The sequence below is a fragment of the Corapipo altera genome, unplaced genomic scaffold (assembly GCF_003945725.1).
Source record: "Corapipo altera isolate COAL_440 unplaced genomic scaffold, ASM394572v1 22, whole genome shotgun sequence".
Lineage (NCBI taxonomy): Eukaryota > Metazoa > Chordata > Aves > Passeriformes > Pipridae > Corapipo > Corapipo altera.
Window position 1 is genome coordinate 2819090 of NW_020884886.1, and position 21462 is coordinate 2840551.

At 40.0% G+C, this 21462-nt stretch overlaps 1 protein-coding gene across 3 annotated transcripts in view; it reads right to left on the reverse strand.

Moving 5' to 3' along the window:
* The window catches only part of TBC1D14 (TBC1 domain family member 14), a 70872-nt gene that overhangs the window by 34348 nt on the left and 15062 nt on the right, over positions 1 to 21462 (reverse strand). The window contains exons 1-2 of one of the 3 annotated variants that reach the window (XM_027642787.1): positions 19844 to 19953; positions 13528 to 13648 (exon numbers count right to left, since the gene is read on the reverse strand). In XM_027642787.1, coding sequence (XP_027498588.1) covers positions 13528 to 13536 — 9 coding nt within the window. In that variant the 5' untranslated portion in view covers positions 13537 to 13648; positions 19844 to 19953. Of the gene's footprint in view, positions 1 to 444; positions 566 to 13527; positions 13649 to 19843; positions 19954 to 21462 lie in introns of those variants that run through there. The other 2 variants (XM_027642786.1, XM_027642788.1) reach the window with 2 other exon arrangements.

The window sequence follows — 21462 nt, forward strand, 5'->3', positions numbered from 1 at the left end:
CCCGCACGCCCTGAGCCTCCCCGGGCACCACAGCACGGCAGAACTGAACCTACAATAACACAGAGTGCTCTATCAAGGTCATCTTGTTCTGGCCCTGCGTGTTTAAAGGCAGCCACTCTCCGACGGAGCCGAGTATGAAATATTCATGCCGGGCGCCGGAGCGGCAGACACCGCGCTGCCGGGCTGGGGCTGGCGGGCAGGGGGATGGCTGCTACCCCGGGGCACTCCCAGGGGTGGCTCCCAGCCCGCAGCTCCCACGCTCCGGTACCCCGAGCCCCCGGCGGGGTCTCGCCTCGCACAAAGGGGATTCCTCTTTCCCGGGAAGTTGATTCTCTCCCGAACCCGGCGAGGCGACTGAAAAGCGGGCAAGGCCGGGTCCGCCGACCCGCGTTCGAGTCCGCGCCCGCCCCGACCCCCGAGTCCCGCCCGGCCGGCCCCGCTCACCATGAACGCTGCGGTCCCTCAGAGGCGGCGGTGCCGGAGCCCCATTGCCCGCCGCTCTCCGCGGGCCTGGCTCCCGCCGCCCGGGCCCGCACGGCCTCGCGGGCCGCCCGCCCCGGGCCGCCCTCCGCGGGTGGGTCCGGCCGGGCCGGCCCGCCCCGCCAGCCGCGCTAATCACCCGCGGGGCCGCCGCACACCGTCACCATCGCTGCTCCCCGCCCCGCCCAGCGCTGCCTGGGCACGCTCGGCCCCGCCCGGCACACACCGCCCGCCTCCCGCGCCGCCCCGGCAGCGCTGCCCTGCCCGCCCGGGATCCGGGCCGTGACGGATAACCCAAACCTCGCACAGGCTCCTGAGCATCAGCCGCAGCCTTTGTCTGCCCAGAATTACACGTGCTGGGTTAGGATGCAGCTGCATTCCTGATACACTGGCATCTCTCTCGATTCGTCTCCCACCCAGGCGCTTCCCATCCCCGCGTCCCTGGTCCCCGGCTCCAGCCAGGCGTTTGCTGGTACCGAGTCCGATACTGTGCCTTGCTGAGACAGCCTCGGAAACAGTCCTAACTGCAAGAGCAGCTAAAACTCACCAGCCCTTAAACCACTGCCGAAGGAAAAGCAGCAGCTTTATGCTGAAATACTTCTAACAGCATAAATATCTTTTCAGTACCACTCATGCTCTCTCCACTTGAAACAGCCCTAAAAGACACAATATATAAACCCATTCCACAGTTATGACAACTTTCACATCACATCTTAATAAATATTTTGCCTCAATCTAGATTAATTAAGCTTGCTACTATTCCTTGGTCGAAAAGCTCTTTTACTTAACTTAGGGGAGAGACCCAAGTAGTGTACACTTGCGTAGACTTTGGTAGACTTGCATCTTATAGTATTACCTATTCACCTGCAACTGTTGTCCTTTTCTCAGCCCTGTACTAAGGATTTCATTTTCCTGAATTTCACTATGGTTTGCATCTGCCAGGCTGAATTGTTCATGGCCTTTATCAAGACCATGTGTATTCTGCTTTCAAAGGGTGGCTTTGCAAAAGTTGAGATAATTTATTTTCTCAGAATTGCCAGGTGTTATATCACTATTGTTTTCAACCTGTGGCTTCGCATCTATTTCATGGATGCAGTGATACCTCACCAAATGTGGAACAGCTTACTGTTTAAAAGTATCTAGGCTTCATTTCCACCACCACCCCCCCAATTAGTTACAGACATTTAACATCCAAGCGTCCAGTGTCAGAGCACAAATTATCCCAGTGGCAAGTCACCACAGCTCATGGAAAGCACTACAGCCTCCAGGGCTAATGCTTTATCTCATGAACTATCTGAAGCAGTAAGTTATCACGCATATTAAAAAACATTCATGTAAAGATACAGATATTAACACAGAAAAAAAGCAGATCACGAGAAAAAGCACCCTCGGGTGGTATATCCTGTGGTAGATCTCTGTGCTGTCACAGGCTGAAAACAGAATGATATTGCAGCTCTTCTGCAAAGCACTGACTGGGAGAGAGGGATGCCTGGTGACACGGGAAAATACTTGTGTGGAGTGGAAAGCAAAGTACCCCCTGCAACTCAGACCACAGCTGGCCACGTCACACATGTAGTTTGTAGCAGCCACTATTTTAGGCTGCCACGATTATAACCTGAGGCTACTCAAACAAGTTATGTGCAAGCTTTAATTACATTTTTTTATTTACTGGAATTCTCACCTCACTCAGCATATGAGACAAGATTGCACAAGCAAACAGAAAATTATTTTTTCCCTGGTTAGAGTCTGACTGCTACCTAAATAGTGCTTCAGTGTTCCCTTCCATTGCTTCATAGCTGCCTACTGCATGTCTACCTGCAATCTCTTATCTTTTATAAATAGTTTACCAGACAAATTTCAGCTGGTGCACACCCAACACTTCACTGCCCTCCTCCCCTAAGCCCTCACACCATTTTTTGTGCCACCATTAAGCAGCTGTGTGACGATTCCAGACTCACGAGATTGGGGAAATGATACTGCCGAAAACAAACGCTCTGTTCCGTTGAATTAGTCTGGTTGCTCTAACGCTGTGGGGCGATGTAAATGTCAAAGGAAAACGAAGGAAAAGGAGCATGCAACATGACTGTTTCTTTCAGTGGTTTAACTGAAATCAGATCATGAAACTTGTAGATGACCTTTGGGGCTGGGAAACTAAGATCTGATTCTTGATGTGGCACTGGGCCATTAATAAGTCATTTTAATGGAGACTCTTATGTACAGAATAATCAAAGAGACTTTAAGGAGACTGACACCTCAGGCAAAAATCAGATTATGGGAATATCATTCAAAACTTAAACAGAATACAAACTGCTGATCTCAGATATTAAACTTTCAAAACAACTCCTTAGGAAGCTTTTTATATAACTTCAAAACCAGTACAGAACTATTCTGAAATGCAGTTAATTTATTAGTTACTGATCTAACAACCTGAGAAATCTGAATTTCAGCCTGGACACTTTGCCAGAGCGATCTGGCAAGCTCTACGATTCAAGAACCATCATCCCTACTTGCTTTACCCAGCTTTCTGTCTCTATACATATTTAATCCTCCCATGTTATAGAAGAATACCTGAGCAGAAGATAGCAAAGAGGTGACAGAATTTGATGGAAATAACATGTGTGAAGTTTTATCTTCCACCAGGATATCCTTCTCCTTTTCAGTACCACAGTATTCTTCTGTTCCATACTTAACAAATTAGGAATGCTTAAGCAATGTAAGGAGAAGATACTATGGCCAGTTCACGAGGAAAACCTCACACTATTTTTAGGCATCATTTCAAGTGCTCTGAAATTTCCCTCTCTTCCCCTGAGAAGTGTCTACTTCTTCCTTCCAGTTATGGGTGATATGGAGCTTGGGCTGGCAACTGTCATCCCACACAATCACACTGAAGTTAAGTGAATAAAATAATCCATGCATCTTCCAGAAAGTTGAGAGAGAATGGGAAGCCACATACTCAGTTCTGTGCTTCAGCCACTGGACTAATTTAGCAATTAATCCATATACATATTTTTATAACATGGCATTTTGAGCAACAGAGGCATTGAATCAAGGAACATTTATAACCTAAGCATAGATAAGGCCAAGTTAGGTCTTCCAAGAAAGAATAACAGTTTGTTCCAAGAAAGAACAACAGTTTGCTGTTTTGAAGTCTGTTGCCTCTAATCATTCATTGTGCTCGTATCAGATGTTTCTCACCCTCAGGGTTCACATTTCATTTGCACTGTACGTAAATAATTTAAGTGTTTTTTGGTTCACAGAGTGTGACATGTTTCATTAAAAAAAAAAAAAAAAAAGGAAGAAACAGAAAATAGATCCCTCTATTTGAAGTACTCAGAGACAAACCCGACCTATGAACCATGAGAGACACACCTATGAACCCTGTAGCTTAAGAATAGCTATTTAATGTCAAATATAGGATCTTCAATCAGATTGAGCAGCATCTGGTTCCAAGTGATTCCAATGTGAGTCACAGTAGCAACAAAAAAAACAACACCCTACTGGTTAGAACACTGCAAAGGACACAATTTAATCTGCATATACAAACATGTGCAGAGTTTCCCTATATACTGACACTATCTGGTACACTGCAGCATCAATCAAAGGGAAACATCTGCAAGAAAGGCCTCCAGCAGGGCAAGCATCTGCTAAATGCTTGAGAAAGAGAATACATGCTAGATGGTTATTTTACTTTTATTTTTTGTGAACATCTGCCAGAATAAAATGCTATCAACACCTGCTTTCAGCATATGCCTTAAATGTCACTTCCAGGGACTGGGATTCCAATGAATGCAGACTTCATGTAAAAACATGATTTTACATAATCTGTACACACACTCACTGATCTTTCCACCTTAATTATCCACACAGCCTCAGCAACATCCCCTTCCAAATAGTCTCTCAGCAACTTTTTCTTCTGACATTTCACATTAGTGCTGATGTTGCAGGGGAAAACTTACCTTTCCTATCTAGTATCAAATAACACACTCTTCAGTCTGGCTGAAGATCATGTTGGAACTGTCCCCCTCATTCTGAGTGAGATGCAGAAATAAAAAGTTTCTCCATGCCACATCAGCTTGATGCTGATGCCATTCTGAAATGGCCAAAGAACCAGGTTAACTCTGGTATACAGGAAAAGAGTCACAGGAACACGGCATTTCATCTTGCAAGTTCTCAAACCAGTTGCAAATACAACCTCAAATACTTGTACACTTCAACACAGCCTAGAATTCACCCAGGAATGCCACCAGCTTTGCAATGCACAACAACTTGCATTATTATGCTGTTGGGATGCCCACCACAGCACACAGTCACTATTCTTGTTTGCAAACACCTGTCTGTGTAGGTAAGTATGGGCACACTAGTACTTAGCTCCATGGCTTCAGTACATATAACAAACTAGTGTAGGGAAAGGTACTTCACTTGATACTTTTAACCATATTCTATTTCTCCCCTGTTTTCAAATCCCTCTGCTAGTTTCTATTCTGCTTTATCATCAAGGTTTGGCCATCTCTAAGGATCTCTGACTTCAAGTTTGATACTTGTCTGCTCTTTGAAATTATAGAAAGGCAAGGCAATGGGTCTACTGCACTACAGCCTCTGAGTGGATTTTTGCATCTATGTTTGCTTCTCTAATCCCTGAAATTACCCTTGAAGACGTTACTGGTGCCAATTTCTTACATGTCTAATAAAAGTTTATTTTATACTCATATTGATGGTGTGCTCCATATTCTCTCTCATCACCTGCCCAGTCTTGTAGACCCTTGTGCATTCTGTTTAATTTTACAAAAAACTATATAAAAATGTAAATTTTCCTGAATATAATCTTTTTTACAACTTAAGGTTCAGTCTTGAGAAGAAGACATTGTAGCTTTTCAAAGCTACACACAAACATAAATACAATATTTAAAGGAATGCAACATACTTTCATAGTGTGCCTTAAAGCAATGACTATTTTCAGGTTTTAATATTCATGAAACTGTTTCCACTAACTTTGTCATGCTCAAGTGACAACTTCTCAATAGAGCACAAGAAAATTATGTGGAAACTACTATAGGCACAGAAAAACTGTAACAAAATCAAGTAAAAAAATCAGATCAAGAGTCCCCTGAGAGAGAAAAGAAGAACATAAAATTTGCTAGTCTTTCTTCAGAAAGACACTTAGGGAAAAAGCACCAGTCTGGCTTTTTAAAATCCTTATACCCATATCTTCAGGGTTTCCAGCAACACACATACAATAACTCCATTCATTTTGTAGAGCCAAAGAACATCAGTTTTGTTTGTTGTTGCTAGTGAGCATGGTAAGAGTTAGCCTTTCAAAACCTCTACCTACCCCCATTCTTTAATTTTAGATGAAGTTCGAGATGTATAAACTGGAAGACAGACAAAGAAAACCTTTGGGTCGGGTTTCTTGGAAACTTGCTTCTGCTTAACACAAAAATAGCACACTGAAGTCTCGCAAAGCTTTCTCAGTTTTACATGTCAGCAATGGAAGGTTCCAGTCTCCTGTTAGAATAGGCAGTTCCATCACAATATTTAGGGGCCAACACACCTGCCTTTAAGGATTTGCTTTGCTTCACAGAAAGGCTTTGCCAAGAGTTTGTGCAATGCAACAGTCAAAGGCACGTGCTGTTATTTCCAGGCTTGCTCTCTACAGGCATCTATTTTCATTCAAAAACCCATGGGGGGGAAGTCTGAAAGCCTCCTGTGCGTTGCCAGGGGAAGGTTACTACATGGAAAAAACTTACTGACTGTACAAAGATATAGGTGTCTAAGTATCTATCTCTCAGCACTGGCAGACACACAAATGCCAGCTGCATGTTGGATGTCATTTAACACAAATGAGAGCAAGTTTCCACTGATGTATCAGCTCTCCTGAAAAGTTGTATCCCTTGGCCTTGAAATTTTGGGGTTAGAAAGAGCTGTATACTTCATACTCAAAAGGCAATCATTTTCCCATGAATTTGTGGCTTCCTGCATTTAAAAATAGTCTTGTGCCATGAGAATTCATATTCCATCTAGTGCTAAGTATCAACTTGGGCTACAAAGTAACAGTCTGAATTGAGCCAGACAAACTGGACAACTTCAAACTTACTGCACTTCCCCCCAAAACCTCTCACTGGCATTGAAACAGATCCTTCAGTAGAGAACACCAGCTGACATTGTAACTGCAATAACAACTAACAAAGCTCATACTTCTTTCTATGTAGTATCTTTATTCCTGAAAGCAGATACCTATCCTTAAACACCCCCTGTTACACCACTTTAGGCTCACTCCAGCTTCTAGGGTTTTTGACTCACACAATTTACAAGTAGTTTTAAAACGATAAAGTGAAAATAAAAGCTTTAAAACTGGAAAAGGGGGAAAAAAACCCTCTCACTTCTTTCAAAAATACTTTGTAGCCTGTCACAGCTATTTAAACTGGTACTCAAAGCTTATTATTTTCTATTATTGTGATGCTTGAAACATATTCTCTGCTTTCACATGTTCTTAACATAAGGGGGAAAGTTCCAATAGCATCAAAAGCTGCACTTCGGCAGCTAGACTCTGCTAGATTATTATACCTGGCTGGGTCATATTACATTCTTTTATTATTAAAATACTCCTGAACAACACTCCTGCCATAGTATTAAATTACCCTTTCATTTACTGCGGATGGAAGATAGTACTCTTGCTTTATCTGTTTAAATATGATAGTAGATTTGTTTGAGGCAGGCAATTTTCAAGACAGGACAAGGGCAACCCCCTCTTTGTAGAGTAATACAGTCTACTGGAATTGCTAAATAATCTATTTAGTACAGTTCTTGTTGAGGAAAAAGAAAAGGCTTCTTAGGACTTCATCAGTGACAAAACAGGTTTCCTCTCTTATTTTTATTTATTTTCACAAAAGTTAGATGCCCTTTACATATGGTTACAATAAAATAAAAACTGTTGTGACTGGATCAGAAGGAAAGACATGAAAGAGCAATGCATTAAGGCAACTTTCAAGTTTTGGGTTGTAATTCTTAAGTGGGGAAATCAGTTACATCTTTATTTCCAGAGATTGTAACAATAATAGGCATATGTTAGTTTTAGACTAAGCACAGTAACTATGCCTTCTTACACTGCACTTGCTTCTTCTTAAAAACAAAAACAAACTCTGGCACACCGTGAAAGATTTAAATCCTGCCTTTTTGAAGGCTGACAAGTAGAAATGAACCCATCAGAGGAGAACATAGGAAGTGAATCATTCACACCCTCAGATTCTTTGTGCTGAACAGAAAAAACGCACTCCACGGTTTATAGCCAGAATGCTTCAAAGTGGCAATACTACATGCAAATGCTCACCCTATTAACACCTATAGCCATCAGTCACAATGATTTATCCAGGGATCTCTCCAAAGACAAACTCAGGATAAGCAGAAGACAGTGCTTTATCCAAAACTGGAGGTCTAGCTCCTGCCAGAACCAGCAGCCAGCTTGAACCAGGCACTTCCCCTTCAAGAGGCCCCGTGTGGCCCCCGTGAACAGAGTGCAAAGCGAGGCCGAGGCAAACGCTCAGAACAGCTCAGGATTCACAGCTCAGGATTTTTATCAAGTGCCCCCGTCAGCAGAGGCTGCGGATGTGCAGACGCGGAACAGGAGGCAGCAGCTGGACACGCTGCACAGCTTCCACCCGGAGTGCTCCTGCATCCGGAGCTGCACAAGAAGTCCACACATCAGCAGTCTGTGGACTTTTCTCTGGTTTGGGTTTTTCTGTACTTGGAAAAACCACACTACTTTCAACGGGAGCTTTTATCACTGGCTGCCTAAAGCATGGGTTGTAGTAAATTCTTTCTGCATTTCTTGCTGGGTGTTGTTGCTCTGCAACTCTTTTCCATCTAAGAGGTTCAAGCCAGAAAACAGATTTTATCAGTCAGCTAGGTTTCTAGCTTGAAAGAAAAATCAAGTGAAGATTGACTTGAATGACAACTAACCCAACTCAACCTCCAAAGGTTTTTCCTAGAGTACTGTTATAAGCTTAACTGTTCAACCCATAACAAAGCATCATCTGAGCCAAGCAATGTATTTTGCTGTTTCAATAACTCATTTGCACTTTATCACATGCTGCAGAGTAAGCCTCTTCAGTACAATTGATTTCAATTGACTGGAATGTTGACCCCAAGCATATCCATCATCTAATTATTACAGAAAAACATAATTGGTAAATGATGTTGATTTATTTCCTGTTACTGCATCACTACAAAAAGAAGAACTGTTTTGCCTCCAGTTGAAGACAGTCCACTTGGGAAATTTTACAGTTGACACCAAGAAAGAATTTGACTTTTCCACCTCCCCCTCTTCTCCAAAGAAACAAATACAGGAATGATTTTTTAAAATATCAAAACAGTTTGGTAGGAAGGGATGGGAACACTGCTGGCAGCTTGTATGACAGAAGCAATATTGTATTAACGGGATTACCAAGTCTGAACAATCTGACTCACAGAATCACAGAACACGCTGAGTTGGAAGGGACCCACAAGGATCACTGAGTCCAACTCCTGGACCTGCACAGGACCATCCCCAAGAGTCACAGCATGTACCCAAGAGTATCATCCAAATGCTTCTTGAACTCTGCCAGGCTTGGTGCTGTCACCGCTTCCCTGGGGAGCCTGTTCCAGTGCCCAACCACCCTCTGGATGAAGAACTTTTCCTGATATTCAACCTAAACCTCCCCTGACAGAACTTCAGGCCATTCCATCCGGTCCTGTCACTGGTCACCACAGAGAAGCTGCAGTGGCAAGGGCAGAACAAGCCAGGTGTCCAGAAAAGCCTGGCTCTGAGCTCTTCTGCCACCACTGCGCCTGCAGTCTGCTCTGGGGGCCTCACACAGAGACGCTTGTTACCCACAGCTGCACATAAACCCCTGCAGCTTTCCCCTGCACCTGAGGTGGGCAGGCTGTTTCCATCAGCAGTGACTTCAGGGCAGGAATCCAACTCCCCAGCAATAGATTTATTTAAATCCTTATTCCTAGATGGAGGAGGAAGAGTCATCCACTCTCATTTCCTCCAAGAGCACACTATGACTTCTTTCAGAACATAAATCCTCATAAATTTGAATATATGACAATCCCTAAGTTAAAAATAATAGCTAATGTTTTATTATTAAAGAACTGCCATTAGAAATTTTAATTATTACTATATGGAGTGTCAGCAAATGACATCATAAAATATTTAGACCTGAATTTATGAGTAAAGATTGTTATTGAAAGGCCTCAAGTGTTATATGTGCTGAATTTTACTGATATTGAAACTCAAAGAAAATGAAAATATTCTATTGAGCTCTTATTGGAATTCATATAGTGGAAGTTAAATTGATCAGCCCTCATAGGGTCACAGCACATTTGGAAGGGAAAAAAATATGCACTGATTAAAAATGGATTCATCTATTGCAGAAAAAATGAAAATAAATACACTACAGAAAAAAAGCAATTTCATTTTTTGGGGAAGAAAGCTATAACGCGTCCCTAGGATATAGCCAAAATCTGACTTTCCTCTATACCTTAGTCTTTTAATACACAAAATCTTGACTAACCAGTTGCAAACAAGTTCTGTGAAGACAGATCACATGAGAAGAGACAACCAAATTATATGCTGGTTGCCTCTTCTTGAGGTTTTTAAAGGAATTTCTTTTTAAGAGAATTCACTAACAAAAAGGGGGGAGGAGAAGTTGCAAACATACAATATTCAAACCTTCTGTGCTTGCCAATCTTGAAGTGTTTCTAAAAGAAGCAGTGGCTGCACAGCCCACCTCAGTCTACTGGAAGGGAAGAGAATTCCACTTTGGTCATGATTCTCAGTGAGGTACCGTCATCTGACTTTTAGTGCATTTTCACAGTTGCAAAAGCAACTGGCATAACCAGTTCTGCTCAAGCAGAATTCCTGAAGATAACTGATATAAAAAATTAATCATGTAAACCTCCACTGCAAGCGCACTTCCAGCTCCTCCAAGACTACTCGTTCTGACTGCTTTTAAGCTTTAAAACATTTAACTGGATAAAAACTGTAAGAAAGCTCTTGGTGACCAGTAAAACAACTCAACCTGAGCATACACCAATATTGATTTTTCATCAGAAGACTACTATTCATGTATATTATCAGCATTAAAAGTAGGATAAGCAACAGCTTAGCTGCAGTGATTTTAATTCCTACATTGTTAAAATAACAGTATTGATGCTGTGCTCTATATACACTTGCTGAACAACAGTTTTTACAGGACCTGAGAAAAGGTTTATGTGCTCAAAAACCTGACTACTCTTTTGGTGCGAGGTCAAAGGGGAAAAAAATGCTTCTTCTCCTTACGTACTGTGCCTGGCTCAGCTGTACATGTACAGCCATCTCCAGCCACGGTTTAACGATATGCAACTTGTGAATGGCAACTGATGTTTGAGGGTCTGGAGTTTTCATCATTCATTCATTTATTTATTTAGCAAGAAGGCAGGAAGGAAAAAAGAACTGGTCTTCCTAAGATCAATTTTTAACTACTTCACAATTCAATTATCTTTTTTTCCTCTTGTACTTCACATAAGCACTTATCTTAAAACTGCATTTTTCCTTGGAAATTGCTTTCAATCCCAGATGAGCTTATTATGGGGAAATTATAAGAACAATGTACAATAATAACATATTTTAAAGATTGCTCCCCTTACATAAGTTTTAAAAATATGCACAAAAGCACATCAATCCTTATCATTCAGAAGACCATTTAAGTTTGCAGTCAACTTTGCTCATCTCATTCTGGAAAACAAATAATCTTTCATCGATATAAAAAAAGGTATGAGAAGATGGAACTACAAACATACCAATGAACTCCATTACAGGAGCACAGAGCCAAATGAATGGGATAGTCACAGGGTCTAATTAGTGACCTGGTACAAAGGGAGGTTTTTGATGTCTGTACAGAAGCAAATGCAAAAGCAGACTTGAGAAAGGATCGCTTGGTGGAGCAGTCTTCTTAGTTCTTGCGCACAAAGAGCTCATGCCAAGGAAGTAAGATCAAATGGGTTTCCCCAGATACCTGGTTATCAATTCCAGACCTCAAGGGAGAAATAGAGCTGCAGCATTAATTCCTCTGGCCTACTACTCTTTTTTCTAGAGAGGTGAAGAAACTGCTGTTGGCCAACAGGCATCATCCCAGTAGCCCTGTGCTGTCACCTCCTTCACTTAGACACCCACCACTCCTTTAGGCACAAAACAAAGGGCTAAAATTGTGCCTCTAAATGGGCAAAAACTCCACAACACAAGTGCTATTCTGTCATTGTTAAAGCAACTGTGAGGGATAACCTGGACTGTGCTTTTAGATGTTGGTGAGGTTCAGATTAGTGATTTACAGCACGACTCCTGTCTCAGAAAGTCTGCATGTCAAAAATAACTTCAGGAAAGTGCCAAATCAATTCGGAAGGATTAGTTATTGTTATCCAAGAGGCACTGGAGACAATTGTTTTTTAGACTTGCAGTCTTGCCAGAAACTCAATAATGTTTGGATGCCATATCACATAAATCTTTAATAGCTACTTTTTTCTAACACATTTAATACAACCATTCAAAGCTGTAATGCTCTTGGAACACTGAACATTCACTATTTAAGACAGTTTGGATGTATAGGAAAAATATTCACAGTACCAGCAACAACCAAAAAACATTAATAAATTATTTATCCACTTACTAAAGAACAGGTGCTACAATAAAATATACTGCTAAGTGTCAGAGTACTGTGATTATTAGGCCTCTTCAACTCTGTCATGAAAAATCTTTGGTGAACACTTCAGAACTGTTAATTGTATCAAGACAAGCTGTAGATAAAGTCTGAATGGTTGAGCACAGTGACAAGTTCAAAAAGCTGCCTGAATTTCATTTCTATGAACAGCCCAACTACAGCTAAGCCCAGTGACATGACACATGGATTTCCAGAGTACTTTACCCTAAATTAAGCAGCACAGTCCTTCAAATGAGCATTTGCATTTCACACACTGCAGCTGGTTTTGAAGTTCTTACTACATCTTCTCTCTTTCCATGCAAACCTTCCCATTCCCACGAGCAAAATACGACAAAAGCCCAAACCCATGACATGCCTATATGAAATCCAAAAACCCCAGATCGAGTCAGGCAGATTGAAAGAGGCTGTTTTCTTGTCACTGAAAAAGCAGCTCATGAACTGCTGCCCACATAGCTGGATTTCACAAGATTTTCCCCATTGGAAAGGCAGGTCATTTGATTCACTAACCAAATGCCTGGGTTTATCTGTACTAGAATCAGTTCTCTGAAATGTTGTTTTCAACAATGTTATAATGCCACAGCTTGAGAAGTGATACGCAAAGAAGGAACCATTTCAATAAATAATTTCAATACACACTCCATTTTGAGCGTGTATTGAAATCCAGCTCTTTGGACAAGGAAAAAAATATTTATTCCACTCACTTATCCTGAACTGTATTGTATTGTTTCAACATTTCAAGTCAATAACCAAATTCTCATCAAGGCCAATACATGGAAAATTTCAACTCCAAACAGCAAGTACTTCAGAAAACAAGGAATGGGCGAAACAAGTATTCTAACATAAGTTTCTGGCACTCTATCATGTTCACTTTATCTTGAATTTATGTACTTTTAATTACTATTTAAGCAAAAATAAGCCAAGGCCAGAAGACCACAATTTCCCTTCAAATGGTCTGTTATAGATGGATCTTTGACATGAAGGCCACAAACCAGTGAAAGCCAGAAGAAGAATAAGATACTAGAAAGATTTTCAAATTAGATAAATGATTATTAAAAGAAAAAAAAAATCATATACTTTGAATCTTCATAAGAAATGCTTTATACCCAAGTGGTATGTGTTTTCATGGAGCAGTCAATATAATGACCACATTTTTTTGAATGGCACTGTTGTAATGGAAGTAAAATTTCAACTAAGAACCTTCTTTGCTACTGCCAAAGAAATTGTGCACAATAGCCTGCTCAGTCATATATACAGATCATAAACTTAACTGGCTTCTACATTCACCATTAATCCTAACACAGAATTAAACAAATACCTTTTGCATTTTCTTGGGATCTTTCTGTGAGTTTTCTCTGAGAGGTACTTTTCCAAAAAACTTCCATCCCACATCATTTTGTTTTTCAAATCTTGCACTTTGTTTTCTGGTAAACAAATTCCTAAAAAAAAAAAAAAAAGGTTTGATTAAGAAAAAGGGGTTATTAATTATAACAAACAGAAGGACAGACAATCTGCTGACCTTATGTATCCCAATCAAATAATCCAATTCCTCTTGTGGTTGAGCTGACAGACACTGTTTCCCATTCTCAAAAGATAAATCATGCAGTATTATCACCATACCAGGCAATGGACTTTGTTAAATAATAACTTCTAGTAGATGAAAAAAAAAAGTTCATTTTCCAACTTTCTGTAGGTGGCCTTCCTTTTTGGCCTCCTTCTAGACCATTCAGCCTCACTCCTTTAAAAAACACTAAGACACTCAATCTCTTGCTGAGTAAACATTCTCTACCTGCCTGTTACAACACACTACTACCAAAAATCACAAAAAAGTTGGAGACATAGTAGCCTTTTACTGTATTTGATCTCCTTCCATAAAAGATTATTTTTCCTGAATAAGCTTAAAAGCTGCTATCAAAACACATTAATTCTGAAGACATTTTATTAACTCTGAAATGTCTCAACCAGCTTAAACACTGCAGGAACAGTCAAAGCCAGGCACAAAGCCACTAAAAATTGAACTAGTTTTATGGATGTTGCTAGTTTTTAATCATAAAGCAATAGGCCAGACTTCCATTTTTACACCACAACAACATTTTTCCAAAACTGGACATGCAGTACAGACCAGACCTCATGCACTCAGCTCCTTCAGCAGCACAACAGATATTCTACACCCACAGCATGTCTGCATTATTAATGTAACAAATTTTCTTTTGTCCTATTGTCTAGTTTAGCAAGTATTCAAATATATACAGGTTGGCTCAGTTATTTACTCACCTCGTGGTAGGTTTTTCTGGAAACCTGACTACAGATTTTAAAAGAAAAAAAATAATCCAGAGACAAAAGTATTTTTGCTGCTGCAATTAGCAGGCAGCTCTAGCACCTTCAAACCATGGATGCTTCCATTCTGCCATTACTTCTTTTCCTTACATTTACTACCCTAATGCCCAGTGTGTTGGCCCATCAAGTACAGATTGTTTCATACACATCCAGTGTGGAAGTTTGGTAAATAAAAGTATATTGAGCTGCATGTTCCAAAAGGGCTGAATCCATAATAAGAACAACCTAATTCCTAAATCTGTAATAGGAACAACCTAGACACTAAAAAGTCGTTTTTCCTGGCCACTTTGTATCAGCTGACACGAAAAATATCACAGCTATACCAACAGAGATAACACTGCTGCAATACAGGAGAAATGTTTGATATGAGGAAGACAATTGAGGTAAAAATGTCAGCCTGTTGAAGTGTACTATAAAGTTAATAGGGTGCACTGCCATCCTTAAATATGCACATATTTATACAAATTATCACATGATTCTGTATCACAAGGATACAGTTACCTTGAAATTCAAACCAGGAACAGATTATCATATTAAAAGATAAGAACAAAGTGTTTAGGTACAGAAATCATGCAAGTCAATTACAACTGATGTCAAAGCTAAGCAGGAACTGTACTTCTACAAACCCCTCTCAGCTTTCTCCTACCCTACCCCACACAAAATAAGAAACAGTATAAAGATACAGAGTAAACACTTGTGGGGAAAGCACTAAAGAGTAATAACATGAAAAACATAGAAACATGCTGCCATTTCCCCCCCCCTTTCACCTTTTTTCAAAGCATGACATTATAATCCTACAGGTAAGCTACTGGATCAAACCCAAAGTTTTCCTTTTTTTCTAACTAGCATACTCCTATTTCAGTGTTATGAGACTTTCCTGTGGCTCATCATTACAGCTGTGAGACTACTTACAGATTTGTAAGCTAACTAAAGTATTCATCAACTGCTGGGAAACAGAGAATATCACAAAAATAATTTCCAAGAAAGGTATCTCAGTTGAATTTAATTTCTTTCCACCAGCAATTCCTTCACCTGGTCAATAAACAGATTCCATTCTGATTGGCCTGAAGGGCTTCTGCATGTCATTTTCTCACCCTTGCCCATTTCCCAACATCTAAAACCAGAGAGGATGGATTTATATTATCATTTGAGCCAGCTACCAGGGAAATAATATATAAAGACAGACAGAAAAGAGATTGATTTTTACATATGTGTTCAGTTAATTTAAAACAGAGAAATATCAATTAAGTTCTAAAATATATATAAGAGTAAAAAGGAAAGCATGACAGGAATAACATCATAAAAATCACGGCATGTAAACAGGGTAAACAATGCTAGGCAGGCTGGCTGTTCTTGCAAGAAGTTTTCTTTCAGGTTGTTACTGCTTCAAAAGCGGACTCCAGACTGTCTTAAGAGAAAACAAGAACTTGTAACACCAGGGACAATGAAAGAGCCCCCTAAGGAGCACACCTGTGCGACAGTTCTGTGCACATTCAAATCCTCTTCTGCAAGTAAAAGGCTTTCACCACACCTCATTAGCACTGCAATAATAAGAAAATTAAAGGCAATTTTCTCTCCCTATCTATCCACATTAGAAGTTGCTAGCACAAGGGTATATACAAGCAACAATCCCCCCAGTCTCCAGTGAGGGATTTTAAGAGCAGCAGTAGGTCTTCATCCTCAGAGCAAAACAAAGATGAATTGGAATGATAAAATAGAACAGCTCTCTGCTGCAAGGGCCTGCATAAGATGAACTAAACTGCAAAGGTCAATCTCACTCACTTGCTTTCAATTCAATTCCACAATCCTATCTACTTTCCCTTCAGAGGGAGCATCATAATAAATAATCTGTTCCAGAGCTTATCTATCAGATGGCACTGCACTTGCTCAGCTCACTTTTCTCTATCCCTACATTCTAGGGCACCAGGCATCTCTTCCCCTTTTTGTACTATGTCAGTTCACTTTTAATTTAAAATATATATATACTGAACTGAAAGCACCAGGCATGGTCAACATACAACTCCCATTCTGCACTCTCCTTTTCCCCTGCTCTCTGTCCGGGCCCGAGTTCTAGTGTTTTGCTAGTGTCCACACTCCTTACGAACTCCAAAAAGTCTCAAAACTCCCAAAAATCATAATATTATCAGAGGCCACATATCAGTACAATCAGATGTAGAACAGCAAACTACAACCTGTTCTTGCTTTGACTGAGGACATTAAACCATGATCTTCCCTGACTGCAACAGGCCAAAGTAAACCACAAGATAGTCAGGATGGCATGGAAGGAGCAGAAGAGATGCCACCTAATTTGCAGTTGACCTTAGAAAACTGAACAGGAAAAATAACCCAAACAAACAAACTATGGAATATTCTCCAGTTCAATTTCTGCAGAGCTTTGCAAAAAATCAGGACACCACCACAGGGTCCTGACAAAAACACTACTTGAGATTTCTGGACTGAAAGCAAACCCTTAAATATGATCAAACTTCCCTAATTACCACAGAATCAGAGGTCCCATAAATAAAAATCAAGAATTTAATTTATAAATTAGTTGTAGTTCCAGGCTACAATTAAACCTAAGTAATCCTAACAGGAAAAGTTGTGCATGGACCCAGTTTCTACCTCACCACTAAGTCCTCTTTTTAAGGTCTAAGTGGGTTTCAGAAAACATCCTGCAGAAATAGGGTATCTTTATGAAGGGAATTTCTCCCAGGCTCATGGTTATTTAGCCTACTTAATACCTACTGCAACTGCCTTAGAAGGAAGTAAGGATTTCTGTCATATATATAGTAAAACCTTCAATTTTTCTGCTGCCACAGCACAAAATGGAATTACTTTCTTCCCATGCTAACACAGTTCCCTTGGATTTCCAAGAAAAGTACTAAGCAGTCTCAGTTCTGAAAAAATTCACTAGGAAAAATTCCACTCTAAAGGTAACTTAAGAAGACCTTATCTAATGGAAAATACAGGTTAATAATAAGCAAAACTTCTCTACTTGGAAAAAAATGAAAAAAACCCCAACAAAACCAAACCAAACAAAAAAAACCCCACAAACAAAAACAACAAACAAAACAAAACAAAACAAACAAAAAACCAAAAAAACTGAAACAGACCTTTACTCCAAAGACAAGCTCAGAAATGCTAGGCTAAAAGATATCAAACTTTCATTACAAGTGCTTTAGGATAACAAAATTAATTTGAGATCTTGAATGTAAAAAAGGGTTGAGGTGCCTGGAAAGAAAAGATCACATGCTGATCGTTATCTCGGTCTCATTGTCCTCTTCACAACCATTAGAGCACATCATGCTGATTTACAATAGAGATATTACCAGGAATTTCTGACATGACACATCGTGTCTGCAGTATCATTAGTGTGGAGCCATTAAAGTGTCACAGGTTACATCTGCATTCCCATTGTACGTGCTAACTATTTTACACTAAGTGTCTGCAGTTTCTTATTTTAGAAAAGCCAAGCACAGAAGTTAAATTGAGGTCACGTTTCAAACAGAAAATTGCTTTTTGCATAGTCCCCTAAAAACGGTATTTGGCACCGAACAGCTGTTTAACCTTGTTATTTTAATTGAGCTATGAAGAAGAAATACCTGCCTGAAGAAATTTTAATTCTAACTCCAGAGTTAATTTCTACATACATACAAATACCATCCTGTGATATAGGACAGAGATGGAACAATCTTTTGCTTGAACACACAGATATGGCATCACCACTGTATCTTAATCTGCCCAGCTGCATTTTCTGTGGGGAAAAGAGGAAGTCAATATCAAGAGACAAGTTCAGCAGTGTCAGGAAATTCTTATTTTTTAATAAAACTTAAGAACCATTTCATTTTGATTCTATAAGCACTGCTAAGATAAACTTACTGAATAGTTGCCATATATGCACTGCACATTTACGTCTTGCCCGTACTTATGTAGCTTTGTGTGCTGCCACGGACAGGCTTTAAGCCTCAATCAAATTTAAAAAAAAAATAAATTATAACCACATCAATAACAAGTAATCAAGTCAAACCTACCCATATGGCACCTGCTACAGCTTTTTCAAGCTTGTGTTTTTAAACAAGGCCCTGCATCACCACCGAAGCAGCAATTTTATCTAGTTCTTTCCAATTCTCCTAGCAAACAGACAGGAAGTCTGTAACACAACTGCCAGCAATTACTGCCCTGTGACGAGTTGATAGCAGCCACTGTCAATGAGCATGTGAGGAGCTGTGAGCAGCAGCTCCACAAAAATTCAACTATTCACTTTTTCCACGTTTCAGCTGTGCTTTGTCCCAAGCAAGGTTAGCCTCTTATGCGAAGTCACCTCTCAAGAGGTCACCACTTCCCACCAAGCCCTCCAGTTCTGTATATAAACCTATCCACTAAAAGCAGCAGACAGTGTTGCCATGGTTTCTGTTGCCAATTTATTCCAGGTCTTGAAGTCAGCTGTAAACCTCCTCCCTGAAAAGTCTCTCAAAGTCTCCTCTAGCCAGGCAGGTTCAATACTGTGCCTAAACAGATAGTCCTGAAGTTGGTACCACCAAAGTCAAGGAACAGTTTCTCTGGTAAAAACAACAGGAAAAAAAGGATGGGCTCCAACACAGTAGCTGTCAGAGGGTGGAGCTGAGCAAGGTGGACACATGTACACCCACTGACACCTGTTGGTGCACACACACCCCTACACCTCGACTTCCAGGACACGCATAGGATGTTTTTTTCCCCAGAATTTCCAAGGTATACCAATTTCCTGAAACAAAAGGGTAGAGGAGCTTAGGATTTAGGAGTTTTCATTACTAGAGTATTTGAGTTCTTCAGAAAATCTGAATTTTGACTGTGTTGCTGTGACTATTTTGCCATGGCTCCTTAGACAAAGTTCTGCAGTACCTGAACTCCGGGCATGAGGCACAGAAGGACAATTGTAAGCAAAAGAAAAGTGAGATGGCACATGTTGCTCTATGGTAGACTAACACTGATCTAGCATAGATTACATTTGCAAGTAAATGGGTTCCTTACTCTTAAAAAGACAGTTGGAGTATAGAAACAAACAAAAAAGTATGAAAATTATCTAGAAACTGACCCCGCTCATGCAGACTGATGTAATTTCTGATCTGTGTTTACCCGACACTAATTTGCAATTGCAAGAAATTTTTGTTACAAGTTTTAAAAACACACCCAACATTTCCTGCTCCCAAGATGCATGCTCACATTCAAATTTTAATTAGTCTTTCAATTGAGAAGGTTATTTTCAGAAGACAAAACAAGTGGAATAGACATGTACATTAACTACCAGAAGGACTTACCAGTCTCATGAGCAGAGCAGATGAAAAATTAGGATAGTGGAGAGAGTTCAAAAGGTTCATATTTTTTAGAGCAAATTTATCTTGAAAGACATTTTTTCAAATGAGTATCAGACTTGTATGTATTCTTAAGAAGCCAGAAAGAAACACAGGCAAGTCAAAGTTCATTTCAGCTGTTGCTGGGAAGACCCTGACAATCCCTGTTAAACTACACAAGGAGAGAGCACTAAGGTCTTGAGCCACTCACCTATCCAAGGCAGACAAATTCCATGTGTAATGCACTTTAGATAAAGTAAGCAGATACTAATCCTCAGAACTAGGTAAACCCACACTGAGCACATAAGCAGTGTAAGAGATGTCTCCACAGACATTATTCCACAAGGCATCCAGAAAACTACACTGAAACAAAACATTTTAAGTAACATAGAGCATTTATTAGGCAAAAAACATAAGATAAATTTTATTAAATATTTGCTACATTGTGAGCAAAAGTGTCCAGTCACGTTATCTGACATAGTATTAATTCAATTAACACTACCTAGGAAAAATTCTATTATGGAATTTAGGCAAAAGGTATAATAATATTTTCTTCTCATCCTCCAATGACCATTTGCATTTTGTACCAATCATAACTCTCCTAATTTACCCTCAATAAACCGAATAAAGAGTTCTCACCTCTAGATATTGCAAATTAAACAACTTCCAGAGGCTGAGAAAATAAATCCTGAAAAACCAGCAACATATTCTATCAAAGAAATTTTTGTTACCTAATTAGTGGAGGAACAAGACTGACACATAAATCACAGTGACTGGAGAACTGATGGACTTGAGAAGGCACTCTTGTCGGGAGACACACCAAAGTCTCCTGAAAGGCCCTAAATCTACATCCTCCACAGGTAAAAGCCAGCACTTGGTACTCATGACCAGGTAACACTGGTTCCTAGAAATAATTCACTAGACACAGTGACAGCCAGTTCTTACATTCCCTGCTCCCAACTTCAGATCACCTCTAGGTCAATTTAGACTTTGGAAAAAAAAAAATAAACCCAAACACATAACAAAAAATCCGCAAAACAAAACAAAAAACCCCCAAACAACAGAACAGAACATCATAAAAAAAGTTCAAGTATTTTGACTATGGCAAGGAACCTGCATAAACAAGTCAAAAGTTATGCTTCGAAAAGGATTCCAAAAATACATACAAAAACAGGGGTTGCAGAATTTTATCTCTGGGAGATTGCCAAAGGTCAGACTAAAGGAAGAACAATGCTTGGTTTATGGATAAACAAATCTAACAGAAACAGAGCCAGACAGCCTACATGTTGACCTACCTATGGAAAAGGTAACTAATAACAGAACCATATTTTATAAATTCCTATCACATTTTATAAATACAGTTTTCCAGCCACTGACATTCCAGTATGCTCAGTAAGAATCAAGGACAACGACACTTTATGGTGTAACAGATACCTGCAGGTTTGGGGGGGGAAAAAAAAAAAAAAAAAAAAAGACTTCCACAGTTAGAGAAACAGTAATACAATACAAGTTAGCAGTACAGGACACCTGATAGCTTGCAATAGGGTAACTTGGAAATTTCTCTAGAATTCTGGCAAAAAAGAGCA